Here is a 15,597-nt window from a genome sequence, read left to right as displayed (position 1 = left end):
TGCAGTAGAAGAATAAAGTGTGTGTTAAAGTGTTATGAAGCGATCCAGAGGTAACAGAAAGTTGCACAGGAACAGATTATTTTCAGGGGATTCTTACCTGGACGTGCCTCTGCCAGACTTGAAACTTTATTTAGGATAAGTCACACTTGGTAAAAAAATCATTCTTGAATTAGAGACAAACTGCTTGAAGTTTGCAGTGATTTGGGGGGTTTGTTTTTGTTAATCCTCAGTTTTGCAGGCAGGTTGTGTAAGGAAGGTGAAAGAAACCCCCTGCCCCAGCCTCCGTGTACGAGCTTTCTAATATGAGAGCAGAGTTCTTGTATATATTGGTGCCAAGCCTGATCGCAAAGATATAAAATGCCACCGGCCTGAAACCAGCTGCTGAAACTTCAGGCCTATCAATTATTGGTAGTTCTTTTAAATAGATGAACACGTTTTTCAGTAAAGCAGCAAAGAAGAATAAAGCCTGACAAAGTTAAGCAGGACTTGTCGGCTTCCATTTTTGTTTATATGCCTAATTTTTTCTGGAAATCCTGGGATTTAACTAAAAAGTCAGGATTTTATCAGCCTGTAGCATCCTTCAGACTTTGATCCTGCAGTCAGTTCTGTGCAGGGTACTGCTTTAGCCTGCTCAGCTTAGCCAGTATTGCTGGTGGTGGTAACGTCATATGAGAAGAGTCTCTAAGAGTCAGCTTTATGGATTATTAAATTAAACTAGTCAGGGAAGGTTTGCTTTTACCCAGGCATATGGCGAGACTGTAGAACTTGCTTTGGGGGAGCAGAGCGGTCCAGATTATTGGGGGTGGGAGTTAAGGAGTTCTTTCCTTCATTGTAGACTTACCGAAATCATAGTTTTCTATTCTATTTTATTTTATTTTAAAGGTGTTTGATTTACGCCAATGTCATCGCCAGATGCAACAGCAGGCTGCGACTGCCCAAGCTGCCGCTGCTGCCCAAGCTGCAGCAGTAGCTGGAAACATCCCTGGACCAGGATCAGTAGGTGGAATAGCCCCAGCCATTAGTAAGTACATTAACCATGTGGTCTCCTTTTTTCCCCTTACCTGAAAACAAACAACACAGCACCCCCCCACCCATCCGCCCACTGCCCCTGCAGCAGTACTAACGAACTTGGAACGAGGTAGCAGGATCAGGCCGAGGTGGGGCTGGGGTCGCATCACGGTAAGTCTGTATTCATTCACTTTGCACCTGCTCCACACGCCGGTTTTCACTCCGTAGACCTCAGGGGATGCTGGATATGCAGTACAACAGAGAGCACTTATATACGAGGTCAAATAGCATAACCCTATTACTCAAACAGATAAACTTTTGGCTGCTTAGACCCAAGCTTGAAGAATGATCTTTGAGATCTAAGCTCATAAAAGCGTTACATGAAACAATGGGGATTACCGAGCAACAAAGTCCTTGACTAGGTTTAGGGAAACTTAAGATTCTTGAGAAGAGGAAGAAGAGAGTTTGTGGATGTTTTTTTCTTTTTCTTTTCTTTTTTTTTTCCCCTGAAGTTATTCTGGGCTAGAGTTTTCTTAGTTGCTAAATTCTAGATCCTGGAAATTATACCCAAGTCCTTTAAAAGTGTATGTACTTGGATGTCTCAGACTGCTTTAGGTGCCATAGTGTTTTGTGGCCTGTATTGCCAACTGGCTCTTCCCAGCTCTGCTGACAGCATTTTGGGGGTTTAACAGTATTTAGCTTCTGTCTTAGCCATACTCGTGATTTGAAGTTTGGCAGCTGTATTCCTCTTTTTGTTTTATTAGATGCAAGTATTGTAATTTGTTAACCCAGCTTCCTGCAGGTGATCAGTCGTGAGTTCTTGCGCTGCAAATGCCGCATTTGGCAGACCTCAAGAATATGTTGGGTTTTTTTACTATATTTCCTAAGTAAGGTTTATATGCTTGTATCACATGAGACATTAGGTTTCATCCTGTCTGCTTGATTTGAAGGTTTACATTTCAACATGCCTTTGAGACTGCAGAACGATAAAAAAAAATTTACTTGGACGAAATGCAAAATAATCGCTGTGTTCATTATAGCAGAGATCTAGAGATGTGCATTGGCCTTGGCTGTGGTGAGAGGGAATTGTACGTGAAGAAGGAGCCGAGCAAAGAGGAATGGCTAAACAGGCAGATGATAAAAGAGCATGTCTGTGAACACTTACTTGAAACCTCTCCTGTTTAGGTTTGTCAGCTGCTGCTGGAATTGGTGTAGATGACCTTCGCCGCTTATGCATACTCAGGATGAGTTTTGTAAAAGGTTGGGGACCTGATTACCCAAGACAGAGCATCAAAGAGACACCGTGCTGGATCGAAATTCACTTACACCGTGCCCTCCAGCTTCTAGATGAAGTACTTCATACCATGCCTATTGCAGACCCACAACCTTTAGACTGAGATCCCTCTGCTGCACTGCTGTGGGCCGTTATATTGTGAGGATGGTGGATTGTAAAATACAATTCTGTTTATAACCTGAAGATATATTTTACTTTTGTTCTGCTTAATCTTCTAAAACCAGGTTTTAAAAATGTGTTTGCCGCCTTGCTCTTAGCAGAAAGAAACTGAACATGCAGAATTTGGATTTCAGTTATTTTCAGAACTTAATTGTCATAACACATGGCTCAGGGCTTAAAGTGAAAGGTAAACGCCTTATAGAGACTTTACAGTATTGGGTTTGTTCCCTTTGAAACTTTCCTTCTCTATTATGGCATCTTGGTGATAAGCCTCACAGGAGCCTTTTGTATGCAGAATATATATTATATATATATTTATATCTGAAAATTCCTTCTAATAGTTATGAACATTTACCTTATAGCAACTTTAAAATTCCAGCTGATTCGTGATGTTCTTTTTAGGGAACAATAGTTAACAGAAGACTTCTTTATTTTGTTGACTCTCTTGTTATGATTTTTTTCCAGATTAAAACATAGAAGCTGCCAAAAAGTGAGGGACAAGGCGTACGTTGGTTGGCATTGATGGAAAATAGCGAGGAAAAGGAACGTGGCTTTTCCTTCACTAGTTTTTAAGAAAAAGATATCTTAGATTTTTATTTATATAGACACGTGAGTTTTAAAACACTAAAGGAAACGGATACTTTCAGTGCTGGCACTCAATTTAAGTATATCATGAAATACCCAGTCTGCAAAGTTGCCACTGAAATCGCATAATGAGTATCTAATGGCAGGAACATATTTTCATAACTACTACTGACTTCTATGATTTTACTCAAGTAAAACTTGGCAGGTATTTTAAAAAGTTGCATGACTCTTTTTACTTGCATATACCATGAAATCACGTACCACATTACATCGATATTTAGGATCCAGTTTTTGTATCTGTTCACCATTTCCACTCAGGGCAAGATGGCAAACTTGTTTTTATACCTCTTGGTTATTTTAAGCCCTATGCCATCAACGACCGTATCAATTGGCAATGACTTTGTATAGAGAATTTATAGTAGAAAAACTGCAAATGAATTGACTGTATGACAGATACAATATGTACGCTTTCTCTATAGCCAATAGTATAAATAAAATGATGAAAACCCTGATTTTTATAAATTTAGTTTGCTTCTATTATGTAATTCCGCACCTCAAAACCACAGATCTCGAGTGATGGATTGCTTCCCTTTGCAAGACCAGCAGCAGCAGCCAATGGTGGTAGGAATTTTTGTTGATTTAAGCTTGCCAGGAAGCAAGTCCAGTTTTTCTTTCTTTCACTGCTTCTCAATAAAAGCGTGTCCTGAGGATCTCTCTTTTGGCTATTGGATGGGGTATGAAGAGGGAGCAGGAATTCCTTATTTTTTCAGCACGCGTGTAGGGAGCCGGAGCTTAGTTAAACAGGCTTAGAAGGGCATAGACTCCGACTTTAGTCCTTCAAGCGCTGCCGGTTCGATCTGCCTGCCATGCTGTACTGAGCCGACCTGGCAGCACAGTCGTCGTGGTTAACATAAGTAGAAGTCTTGGAAGAGATTATTCAGAAGCTTTTTGCCAAGTTTCTCGCATAGTTTCAGGAATCTGAGAGGGCTGTGACGCACGGTGTTTAGGTTTTGCTTCCCTCATACACCAAAATCCTTACGCAAGAAGTCAGCGGTCGTCGTTTCTGCCTGGAAGCGCATAAGACCGGTGACTTCGGAGTGATGGCCAGAAACGGAGGTGTTTTCTCCGTATTCTCAGTAACAGCATTGCCTTCTTGAGACGAGCTTCTAATGAGATCACTTTTTTTTTAACCCTCTTACGTGGCAACTTCTTGATGTTTGGAAAAAATAGCGTTTGCTTTTCTCGAGGCCTTTAGTTTAAAACCATTTTCATTCTCCTTTCTCTCCGAATGATCTAGTTTGTCCGAAAAGCGAGCTGCTTCGGATTCTTGAGGACCGCTTTCGGTAGAGCTGTTCTGACTGCATCCTCGGAGAAGCTCGTTAACCACCAGCTCGGTTACGCTTCATCCACAACAGAAAACTTGATTTGGGGGAAGAACTGAAAAGCCTGACTCCACGTTCTTCTTGCCAGCCTCCCTTTCGAATTGCCAGCCCTGCTCTTACTGCTGGGTTTGAGGTGCCTCAGCTTTTGGGTAGCATCTAGCCTGCCGAGCGATGAATTGCGTGTAACAGACTGTTTGAGTAGGAGCCCATGAGCCTTACCCCCTGTTTACCTTTGTGGTTTTGCAAGGTGCTTGTCTTGGAGGATGGCTGATCTCTGTACGGCTGCTTCACAGAAAACCCTCTGTACCACTTGCTTACGTTTTGATTGTGCCAAACTTTGATAAAACAGTGAAAGATTGTTTCCGCCTGTTGGTGTTCTTGCCTGTGTTACAGTCTGATAGAATTCAGCTGTTAAGACTAGGGGTTTTTGCAGGTGTTCTGCAAGCCTCCTGAAGTCTCTCCCCTACAGCGAATGGTACCTACGGTGTAGTATTTAGATGGCCAAAACCGTTCAGGATAGAACAACAAAATAACGTTGGATGAGTTTATTGGAACCAAGAAATCACAAGCTCTCCAGCAGGAGAAATCTGAACGTGTGAGGCAGTAAAACTACTGGCGAGGCATCCATCTCTCCCGCCAGGCAGTTACTGATAAGCTGCAATTGTAACTGTTAAAGGGCAAAATGAGAGACTCTCTTTCTTCATTTTTAATATGCCTTTAATTTTTGTACTCTTATTTCTTATGACAAGGCATAAAAGGCAGGGCATAATGGATTGGAAACCCTTCAGCAGCAGCACGTTGAATCGTTGACAGTTTTGCATTTATGTCTTTTCTCCGAGATTCAGAAAAAGAGCTACAGCTACTTGACAGCCGTGACGATCCCCATACGCGCTGTAGGCAGGGATGTCAAGGATGCCAGCATCGCGTCTCCTCTTCAGCTCTGAATGGCTCAAATTCAGTGAATTTAACAAGTGTTTTTTCCAGCTAGCAAGCGCCTGCTTGCGATCCTGCTCCCATCTCTGCTCTGCTTAGTTCTTTCGGTGAAGTAATTATCCCTGTGTTTCTCACCCTCAATTACACACTCCTCAAAAAAAGCATCGTGCAGGAGTACTTTGTAATTTCACTTTGCGTCCCGGAGAGCTGGGATTGGCACCGGGAGGTTTTACATGGCTTTAACCTTGTTATTGTTAGTTTTGAAAGCGAGGGCGTTTATAGTTAACACAGTAGAGGTGTAGGAGAGGAAACCTTTTTGCTGGAATGCTTGAAAATACTTAGCAATTCTAAGAGGAATCGAGCCGTAACCGCTAAGCGGTGCTGGTTGGAAACAGTTGGTCCTTACGTCGCTTTTCTGCACTTGATAAGAATGGTGTGCTTAGGGCCCTGGCCCCCCTGGCTGTGATATAAATCACTTCAATAGCGTCTCCAGGCACTGAAGACCCGGGAAGTCCTCTGGCTGCTTTATGGAGAGGGACCTAAAGTACGAAGGAGACGACGGTCTCCCCCGGTCACAAACAGGTCTAGCAGCAGTAGTCATTGAACCTGTGTCCAACTCCTGTGCCTTACCTTTAAGACCATCTTACTTCTTGTGACACTTCGAAAGACGACAGCGTCCTCTCTGCGTAGCTCAGGAACGACTGCCTCAATTCTTTGACTAGGAACCGTTAAAAAAATTCCTATGCCAGTGTATATAGGGGGGGCTTCTGCCTCTGAACCCTTCAAATGTTGTTTACGTCTTGACGGTGGTCTTTTATTGAGATATCTTTAATCTCTTCTTCGAAGAGTAAGCGCTTTAGAAAGGACTGTCTCCTTGATTTGCATTTTTACGCTGCTGCGCGGAGTGACTGGGAGCGCTGGTCGCTTCTTTAATGCAACCAGTTAAAGACGGCCAGATGGGTCTTCCTCTAAGTGGGATTCAGACTTCAGTTAAGAAATCCTCTTTCCTCCCCGCCTTCTCCTGTGAGGCCCCATGCTACTTAACAGCTGCTCTGTAAAATTATAAGATGCTTCGTTGTCAGGTGTTAAGGGGACAATTTTTGTGAGGTTACTTACTTTAAAAAAAGAAAGACTTAAGAGCGACGGTCCTGCCCGGTGCTGCTGATAATGGGACTGTTTCCATGACTGGTAACGGATTGTGGAGGACCACAGCGTTGTTCTTGGGACTGAGATTTGCAAGATTTGTGTGACTCACGAGCACTAAGCCGGTCGCTTCTACCCCTGATGCGCCCACGCGGTGCTTTGGTCCCGGACAGGGGAATGAAACCAACGGAAAGCGCCGCTCCGGCAGTCCCGGGGGAGCTGGGTGCCGAACCGTTGTCATCCGCCTCCAAAACGCCGTGCTCGAGCGCCGTGTTTCTGAAAACGATGCGGGAGGTGCGACCGCGCCGAGCCAAAGCTGCCGCCTGTGACGCTGCCGAGGTCCCCGAGAGCTGACCCGGCTTCTCGGCGCTGTGAAAGTTTCACTTGGTGAGACCCGGTGGAAAGGAGATCTACCGTCGACAAATACCGCCGGAGGTTTTGGCCCTGCTGGCTGCTGTTGTGCCTTGTGAGTGATTCATCGCTCCTAAATTTACAGGACTTAATTCTTTCAAGCTCACCAAAATCACCTAGCGCTTTCTTGCTCCGGTACCTTTTTCTGTGTCTTTTTGGTGAAGTTTGGTAGCACTACTAAGTTGTGATTCAGCTGGATTGAGGGCTGCGAAGCACCCGTAACCCAAAACTCACCGTGAGAGGGTTTTTCGAGCATGAAAGCCTAGTGAAGCGTTTCTTTTAGCCATTGCCTTTTGATAAGCGGTCAACAGAATTCCCAGTAGTTCCTTTGTAGCTTACTGTATGTTTTTCATTAGACCTAGTTTGTGGATAATATACTGTAGTTAACTTTCCTGAAATTCTGTAACAGAGTATGTTTTTGATTAAAAAAGGTAAAGATTCAAGTCTTTGGCTTCTTTATTTCATTCAGGGGAGGGTTTTTACCCTGTTTCTGGCCGGCTGTCAGGGCTGCTAGCCGCAGTCTGAACCGTGTCGGGGCTAGGAGAGCTCGCCGGGGCAGGGCTGCGATTTCAGAGGGTGCGGTTGTGGGGGTCCCACGGGTCAGATCCTTGGGTGCGACCAGCACTGAACCCAAACCCGAGGGCGGCGACCGGTGTGGTGGCCTCTGCGCACCTGAAGGCACGCGGGTACCCGTCTGTGTTAAGCTGGGGTGGCACGAGAGCTTTGTGGGAGTTTTGTATTAACAGAAAAGATTTCTTTCAAACGTTCGGCCAAGCTGTGTGCGTGTTGTGAGAGAGAGAATATAAAGTGGTCTCAGAGCAGGAACCAGAGACCACGGCAAGTACCGGGTCTCCGCGGCCGTACGTGCCGGTGAGCGATTGCCATCCTGTGTTAAAAGGTGCACGGGAGCTCTACTCCATCCACTCCTGTGGTCGCCAGGCTGCAAAACTCTTCCCAAGAAACAAAATACCAACCACCACAAGCCCACGGGGTCTGGGAATAAAGTGGGAGACCAGCGATGCACTTGTAATGCTCTGGGTCTCCACTGATGCCGGCAAGCAACCGCATCCCATGGTTAGAGAAAGGGGGAAAAGGCAAAACCACCCTCTGAACCCCAATGAATCATGAGCGTGAGGCAGGGAGAAAATTCCTCCTTAATCGCAGATCTGGCGGCCTGTTTAGCTCTGAGCAGGAGCGGGTTACGCCGGCGCGGCCTCGGTGCGCGCCCGCTCTGCAGCTGGGGCTTCGCAGGCAAGCTGTGGGGGGATGGAGGGCGCCGATGCCCAAGGCATCCCGTGCCCCGAGGTGCCAGACTAACAACTGCAATGCGCGTGGTGATACTTCCCCCTCCCCGAAACATCTTCCTGGATGTATGGAAACATCAAATGCTCAAGTTCTCCCCACAGATCTATTTCTTGTCGCCCGGACTGTCCTGTTCAGTTGCACCGTCCCTCCGTAAGCTCATCGATCACCACCCAAAACCAGTTTTAGCTCCTTACCTCTCCAGAAGGCTTTCCACACTCTCCCAGCGCTGTTAGCAACCTTTTTAGAACAGCTGGCTGGTCGTGGCCAACGTAAAGCCATTGGAGCTCATGCTGGTCTTATCCTCTAGAGCCCTGAGCAACTGTGTGCCGGCACAGGACTCCCCGGGCACAGTCACGCGGCTGCACGCTCAGGCTACATCCGTGCCACGAAGCTAAAGCAAGAGCAAAAAGTCTTAGTCTGAGCACCAGCTCCTCCTCACCCGTCATCTTGCAGGTGAAGCGTGGGCTTCCCGTTCTTGGCAAAAAGATCACAGGTCTGGATTGTATTACCTCGTCTCGCCTTGGCCTGCACACACAAACACTGTAGGGACGCGTGTTTTTTTCCCCCCTCACCTGTCGTACGGGGCGGGGGAGATGCTCTAAAGGGTGGGGGGAATGCGGCACTGTGGTTTAACTGCCTGGTTTTCCCAGCTGAGCCCTGGCCCCGTTGCCAGCTGCTGGTACAGCGTGTGCCCACGGCAAAAATCCCTCTTTCAGCCTCAGCCGTAGCCTTGCTGCCGGTCGATGCCGCTCCCAGGCCCCGCTAACGCCCTGCCGGTCCCGCTCCCCAGCTGCAGCCTGGCACCACGCAAAGCTTGGGAGGGGGGTTTGCACTGTCAGATGTCACCAGTGCTTGAACTGTGACCCTTCCTAAACGGGCTCGTACGCTAACGGCGGTCGTGCTCGGCTGCGCCGGCAATTGGAGGGAGCAGATGGCCGGGGCGGCCGCTTGGGCCCCCGAGAGCACCTGGCTGCTGGAGGTGGGAACCCCAACCCGCCCCCGGTGTGGGCAGGACGGCGCCAGCCTGGCACGGAGAGCTGCGGCAGTTTGAAATCCTGCAAAAACTAAGGGGTTTGGGGTTTGGTTTGGGGGTTTTTGGTGGGTTTTGGGTTTGTTTTGGGGTTTTTTTTTCCTCCCACCTGCAGCTGCATCGCGGCAGAACTGAAGCTGTGGGGATGCTGCTCCATCGCTGCGCCTGCAGAAGCGTGTGTGGAGATGGTGTCACACGTGTGTGCCCTCGGAAGCCTTTAAGGGACATGAGGCTGGCGGGTCCCCCGGCACGGAAGGGCTGGGGACAGGAGCCACTGACGCCGTCCTGAGCCGGCAAACGCCGCAGCTCCACGGTGACGTCCCGGTGGCCGCGGCACCGTCCCACCTCACATTTGAGCCTCATGTCTGGCTCAAGATGGCCTCTGTGCTGCCCGAGGGGGCTGGGGACATCCCTGTCCCTGCACCAGACCCCTGCCCACCACCGGTGCCATTTCCATTCCCATGGGAACACTGGGGTGACCCAGGGGGCACAAGGCTGCCGCCCTGGGGACCCAAGCCGGGGTGCTGCTGCGGGGCCGTGGCCGTGCCCTGGGGGGGTTTTGGGGTTGCTGTGCGGTGCCGGACGCCTCGGGGCCTCTGGGGTGGGTGCCACTAGATGTCCTTAGAGCTCCATCTGCCGCTGCAGGAAATACCTGCTGCGTGTGGGGAAAGGGGCCCAAGCCCACCCAGGGGCACGGCAGCCCCTCAGGCCCGGCCGAGGGGGCTCACGAGGGGGACAGTGGCGTGGGGACCCGGTGGCTTTGGGAGCAGGGACAGCCCACAGTCGGTGAGGGCTATGTCCCCTTTCGGTCATGTTCTCCATGGCCACAGGATGTTAGCAGGGTTTGGGGCCACCCCAGGTCAGTGCTTGACAATTTGGGGTGGGTTTGGTGATTTGAGGAGTTGGAGTGAAACTCTTGCAGGGAACGTGACCAAGGACACCTGGCATGGCGGTGGCAGAGGTGGGAATGACGGCCGTGGGTGGGAACCGGTGGGGATACCTGGGCAGCTCATGGCAGCGAGGAGAACCGCCACCGAAACACCACGCTCGGGTCAGCCTGGGCTGGTGGAGCAGACCCCAAGGAGGGAACGGGCATGGAGCATCCCAAGGAGCAAGTGATAGGATGAAAGGAGATGGCCTCACGTTGCGCCAGGGGAGGTTTAGATCAGATATTAGGGAAAACTTTACCGAAAGGCTTGTCAAGCACTGGCACGGGCTGCCCAGGGAAGTGGCTGAGTCACCATCCCTGGGGGTATTTAAAAGACATGTAGCCGTGGTGCTTAGGGACGTGGTTTAGTGGTGGGCTTGGCAGCGTCAGGTTAACGGTTGGACTAGATGATCTTAAAGGTCTTTTCCAACCGAAAGGATTCTGTGAACCTCCCTGGGTGTGCCTGGGCAGCTGCCACGATCAACTTGATCCACATAGTTGTTTCTTTTAATTCCCTCCCCCTGCCCCTTCCCTCAAATTATGGACACATGGTTGCCCCATGACCCAGTTTCACTCTTCCCGTGACTTCAGGCAGGCTGACCTGCCCGGCTGCGCTGAACCACAGCCTCAGCCTCCACCTGCACATCGCTCCTCCTCAAAGCACTGCGGCCAGAGAACAAAGCTTAGACTTTCCTTGTGCAGCTTTGCATTCCTGCTCCCCCCCGCTTCCCCATCCCTAACACTCCCATGCCATATTTCATGGACTGCTGGGCTCCATTTGTGGGATTTCCTACAGCTCCTTGGCCCAAAACCCATTTATTTTCTTTGCAACAACCTGCACCCCCAGCTCCTTTTGCATTTATTTTAAACCTTACCCAAGCAGCTCCTGGAAACACAGTGCAACTTTAAAAAAAAAATTAGGCCAAGGAGATTTTTTTTTTTTTTGGGGGGGTGGAACTGGAACCTCAATTTTTGTTTATACCAGTTTTGCTTCCTTCAGGAGTGGAGCTCTGCAGCACTGGTATGGGATCCCACCAGCCTGAGCCCTGCATGTCCTACCAAAGCCGGGCTCAGCCGGGGCCTGGGGCTGGGTGCTCAGTCCCGTGCCTCCTGCACCCTGCCAGCACGACCCAAGCTGCCACCCTGCCCACAGGTCCCAGCCACGGAGGAAGGATTGGGCCTTTCCTGCAGGCTCTGCCGCCCAAAGTGCTCCCCACCTTACCAGCACCGGCGGTCGTCCCGGGCTCCGGGAGCTGACGAGCAGAAGTGCTGCAGGATGGGGCTTAGGAGGCGCCCGTGGACAGGGAGCGCCTTCCTGGGACACCGGCCGGAGTCAGGAGCTCCCTCAACCACAGGCGAGTTTTACCCCAAACTCTTCATTCCAACCCCAAAAGCCAGCTTGGCTCCTATGTCTTGGTCCACCTGCGGTCTCATCCCAAGGGAAGCAGCGCCCTTCTACCTCTGCCAGGGCGACACACGGCGTAAGCATCCTCACGATGCATGGAGCCGGGAGCTCTGATGCCGAGGAGGGAGAGGATGTCTGAGCGCAGCTCCCTGCCCCGGTGCACCAGCCCGACTGCTCGCAGAAATGAAGGAACAGAATGAAGCGCAAAAAGAGATTTATTTCTATTTTTTTGTTGTTGTTGTTTTTCTTTTTTTTGAACTTAAAGCATTTTGTTGCCTGTCCCTGGGAGCAAGTTTGAACCCTGTGGTTCCCTGAGCAGGAACAGCCTGGCTGATTTTCCGGACCCAACGGGCGACGCTGAGCACGGGGACGTGCCATTCCAGGCACAGCCTGCTCTGCTTCCCGCCCCGAGATTCAGACGCCTGCTAGTGAGCAATATCTGCAAGATGAAGCCGAAAACAGCCCTTAGCTCCTTCCCTGGCAGCTGGGAGAGGTTTTCCATCCCTGTTTCCCCCCCTTGGTCCCAACAAGGAGCCAGAGGAGGTTTCCCAGGGCAGGAGCTGGGCTTTTGGAGCAGCCAGACACCGTTGCAGGAGGGCAGGGCTGGGAGACCCCCTGCCAGGCGAAGGTCCTGCGGGGCTGTTGGCTGATGCCAAACCAGCTTCACCGATGCCAAATCAGCCTCGCTGGAGCCCTCCCTGCCTGGGGAGAGCCGCTGCAGGCGCTCCCGGGCCAGCACAGAGCCCAGCCGGGAACGCTTCAGGGGCTGAAAGGAAAAAAAAAATCAAGTTTACTGCTTCCTTAAAACTTCACCTTGAAATAAAAATACCATTATTAACTCTCCTCATCAGCCCAGCTGGCAGTGGGGCACAGCGGCTCATGCCGATGCCCAGTGGCAAGTGCTTCTCTTTCCATGACTGAGAGTTAAGATTCCAGGCGGGTTACTCAGCCATCACAAGTGCTCCTGAGCATGGAAAAAGAAATTCACTACAACAAATTGAGAACTGGAGGGTAGGTTTTTGTGTGGTTTGTGTGTTTTTTTTAAAGCCTGTGCCTGCCTTATGCAACGCTGAAGCAACCGCAGTGCTACTTGCTCGACTCAATAAACTGTGTTGGAGGGGTTGGGGGTTTAAGATAGTTGATGTACAGCTAGAAATAACCAGGTTACATCTCCCCGCTGCCTGAGGTTTTATGTCTGAGGCCTCTTGCTGCACCACTAAAACCGCCCCAAGACCCAAGTGAAGGGAATTTAACTAGTCTTTGATCTCTTCCCAAGACTTAGTATTAAAAAGGCACTTAAAAAGAAATATTCTCCCCTCGGTCCTCCTGAAAAAAGTGAACATAAAAGTTTAGCTTTGAGGCCCCGAGCTGCAGGGCGGTGGCTTTGAGGACCACAGGCAGATGCACAGGCTCCACCACCTCCATGTACCCCCCGGGGATGTTTGAACAATTGATGATGAAGGAGGGGTTGAAACATTCCCCCCCCAAATGGCCCTCGGGTAGCTGAAATCCTTGGCCAAGCAGGAAAAACTCATGTCAGTGAGTTTCCATGTCCTGCCAGGAAGGGGCGGCTTTTTTCTCCCCCACCAAAGAATAATCAGAAATAGCTTCTGGCAAAAAAAGACTTACCAGCAGCCCATCATGGAGGCCCAACAAGGGTCCCCTTCAAAAGCTCCATGGGGAGCCGCGCCTGACCCGCCGCCCGGCTGCAGGAACAGCCCCCAGCAGCGTTACTAGCAATATTTCTAAATATACACCTTTGCAGCCAGCCGGCCTTAAAATGCCTTTTCCTATTAACTGCCATCACTCTCCTTCATCCCAGGGAAGGGCCAGGTGCTCTGCTTCGCTGCAAACCTCCTCCCCGGGGGGACCGGCTCCCTCGCGTTGGCGAGAAGCGGGGAAGGATGCGTCAACAGGGAGCAAGAGCAGAACTGCGCCGACCGCTGAAGTACCCGAGCACGCTGCCACACCAGCCCACCCAGCACCCAGGCGGCGGGGGCCGCAGCGGGGCGCCTTCCACCACCCAAGTCGAAAGAGGAGGCGGCCCACGGCAAAGAGGGGACGTGATGACTTCAGAAGGAAACGTTAAAGCACTCCGCGCCAGGCACGGGGCGCGGACCTCCACCAGGCGGGGAGGAAGGGCAACAGGAGGCCCACGCAGCTGGACATGAGGAGGTCCGTTTGCAGCACTCTGATGGAGCGGGGCCAGAGCGGGCACAGAAATGCCCCGAGGGCTGGAGCCCCTCTGCTGCGAGGCCGGGCTGGGAGAGCTGGGGTTGTTCAGCCTGGGGAAGGGAAGGCTGTGGGGGGACCTTATGGTGGCCTCCCAGTGCTTAAAGGGGGACTATAGGAAGGATGGGGGTGACCTCTTTAGCAAGGCCTGCTGTGACAGGACAAGGGGTGATGGTTTTAAACTAAAGGAGGGGAGATTTAGACTGGATAGAAGGAAGGAATGTCTCACCATGAGGGTGGTGAAACCCTGTCCCAGGTTGCCCCGAGAGGTGGTCGATGCCCCATCCCTGGACACACTCAAGGTCAGGCTGGACGGGGCTCTGAGCGACCTGATGTAGTTGAAGATGTCCCTGCTCACGGCAGGGGGTTGGACTGGGTGGCCTCTGAAGGTCCCTCCCAACCCAAACCATTCCGTGATTGCTGATGCTCACACATACGACTGCCCGGAGCTCATGCTGCAGCCGCGCTGAAGTAACTCTGGAACGCAAGTCCCCGAGCATCGCAGCCAGCCCCAGCTGCGCCCTCCGGAAGGGCACAGGTTACTTTTTAAAGGCAGCGATTAATGGAAAAACCAGATTCTTTGCACGTGAGGTCACGCAGCCATACCAGAGTCAGGGCCCCGGTGTCTTAAAGCCCCTTTGTGGGTGGAGGGGTTGGAGGGAGGGGAGGAGGGATGTCAGCCAGCCCCCAGCCTCCGCGGGCTGCTCCGAGTGACAACCATGAAGACAGCAAAACATTCAAGTTAATGGAAACAAGTCTTTATTAAGTAACTTTTAATATCAGAAAAATAAAACTCTTATAATTCTCTTTACAGCAAATATATAATATCAGTGCTTTGGCCATCATAAGTTAAAGGCCCTTTATCATAAAATATATGGTTTTTAAACTTTACTCAAATTGAATTTATAATCCCTATGACCTCCCTACATATACATAACAAAAAGTGTAGTAAAATTAGCAAATACTAAACTATATCGATAGTTTATCATTCTTAGTTTGTGGTTTATAGAAACGGTACACGCACCTAATGTCTGTCGATTCCTTGGCTTATTAGTTGCGGTGTACGATGCAATAAAATACAAAATACATGCTCGGTGAACGTTCGTTCGTATCTACAAGCCTGCAGCTAGAGATTAGGTTTCAATACTGACATGTAACTACCCTACAAGCAATCATAGCATTAAAGTTATGCAGTACATAATATGCCGTCAAGGCAACTCTTATACTCAAAATCATAAAATAAAAACCGTTATTTGTAAACTTTTATACGAAATGTAACTCTTCAAGTGGAAATAAAAAATAAAATTTTCTGTATATTTACTAGTTCAATACACATAGAATTTTTTTTGTTATACTGAGAAAAAAGCTTTTGCCTTTGTCTTGGGAAAATAATGCTTCAAAAAAAAAAAAATTAGAAAAATCCACCAGAACTCCACTTTTGTGTCTTTTTTTTTTTTGTTTGTTTTTGTTGTTTTAATATATGCCAGCACAGATTTGGGAACGTACTGAGGATGAAAAAGCTCGAAACATCCACAGGCTGAAATGTAAGAAGCGCATTCAAAACCACCTTTTTTTCCCCCTCCTCCTTATGATTGGAAAGACGGTTTTTGAAATGAAGTAAACTGATTGCAGGGCCACTGTCCCAGCTGCTGTCACGAATAACACAAGGGCACGTACAACAACTCCCCCTTTTTCCTTTTCCTTACTAAAAATAAAATATGTATTTATATATGTGCAAGACAAATATGGACTGAACATAAAAATGCTTCACATTTTGAACTA

The 15,597-nt window shown here is 49.5% G+C and overlaps 1 protein-coding gene across 3 annotated transcripts in view; it reads left to right on the top strand.

Moving 5' to 3' along the window:
- Positions 1–7,358, top strand: part of SMAD4 (SMAD family member 4) — a 29,133-nt gene extending 21,775 nt beyond the window's left edge. For all 3 annotated transcript variants that reach the window (XM_064439132.1, XM_064439134.1, XM_064439133.1), the window contains 2 exons: positions 883–1,021; positions 2,194–7,358. In XM_064439132.1, the coding sequence (XP_064295202.1) occupies positions 883–1,021; positions 2,194–2,405 (351 nt within the window). In that variant the 3' untranslated portion in view covers positions 2,406–7,358. The remainder of the gene's footprint in view (positions 1–882; positions 1,022–2,193) is intronic.
- Positions 7,359–15,597: the final 8,239 nt, after the last annotated feature.

The sequence above is a fragment of the Phalacrocorax carbo genome, chromosome Z, assembly GCF_963921805.1.
Source record: "Phalacrocorax carbo chromosome Z, bPhaCar2.1, whole genome shotgun sequence".
In the NCBI taxonomy this organism is placed as follows: Eukaryota; Metazoa; Chordata; class Aves; order Suliformes; family Phalacrocoracidae; genus Phalacrocorax; species Phalacrocorax carbo.
Note: the sequence above shows the minus strand (reverse complement) of the source record. Positions and strands in the feature narration are given on the sequence as shown.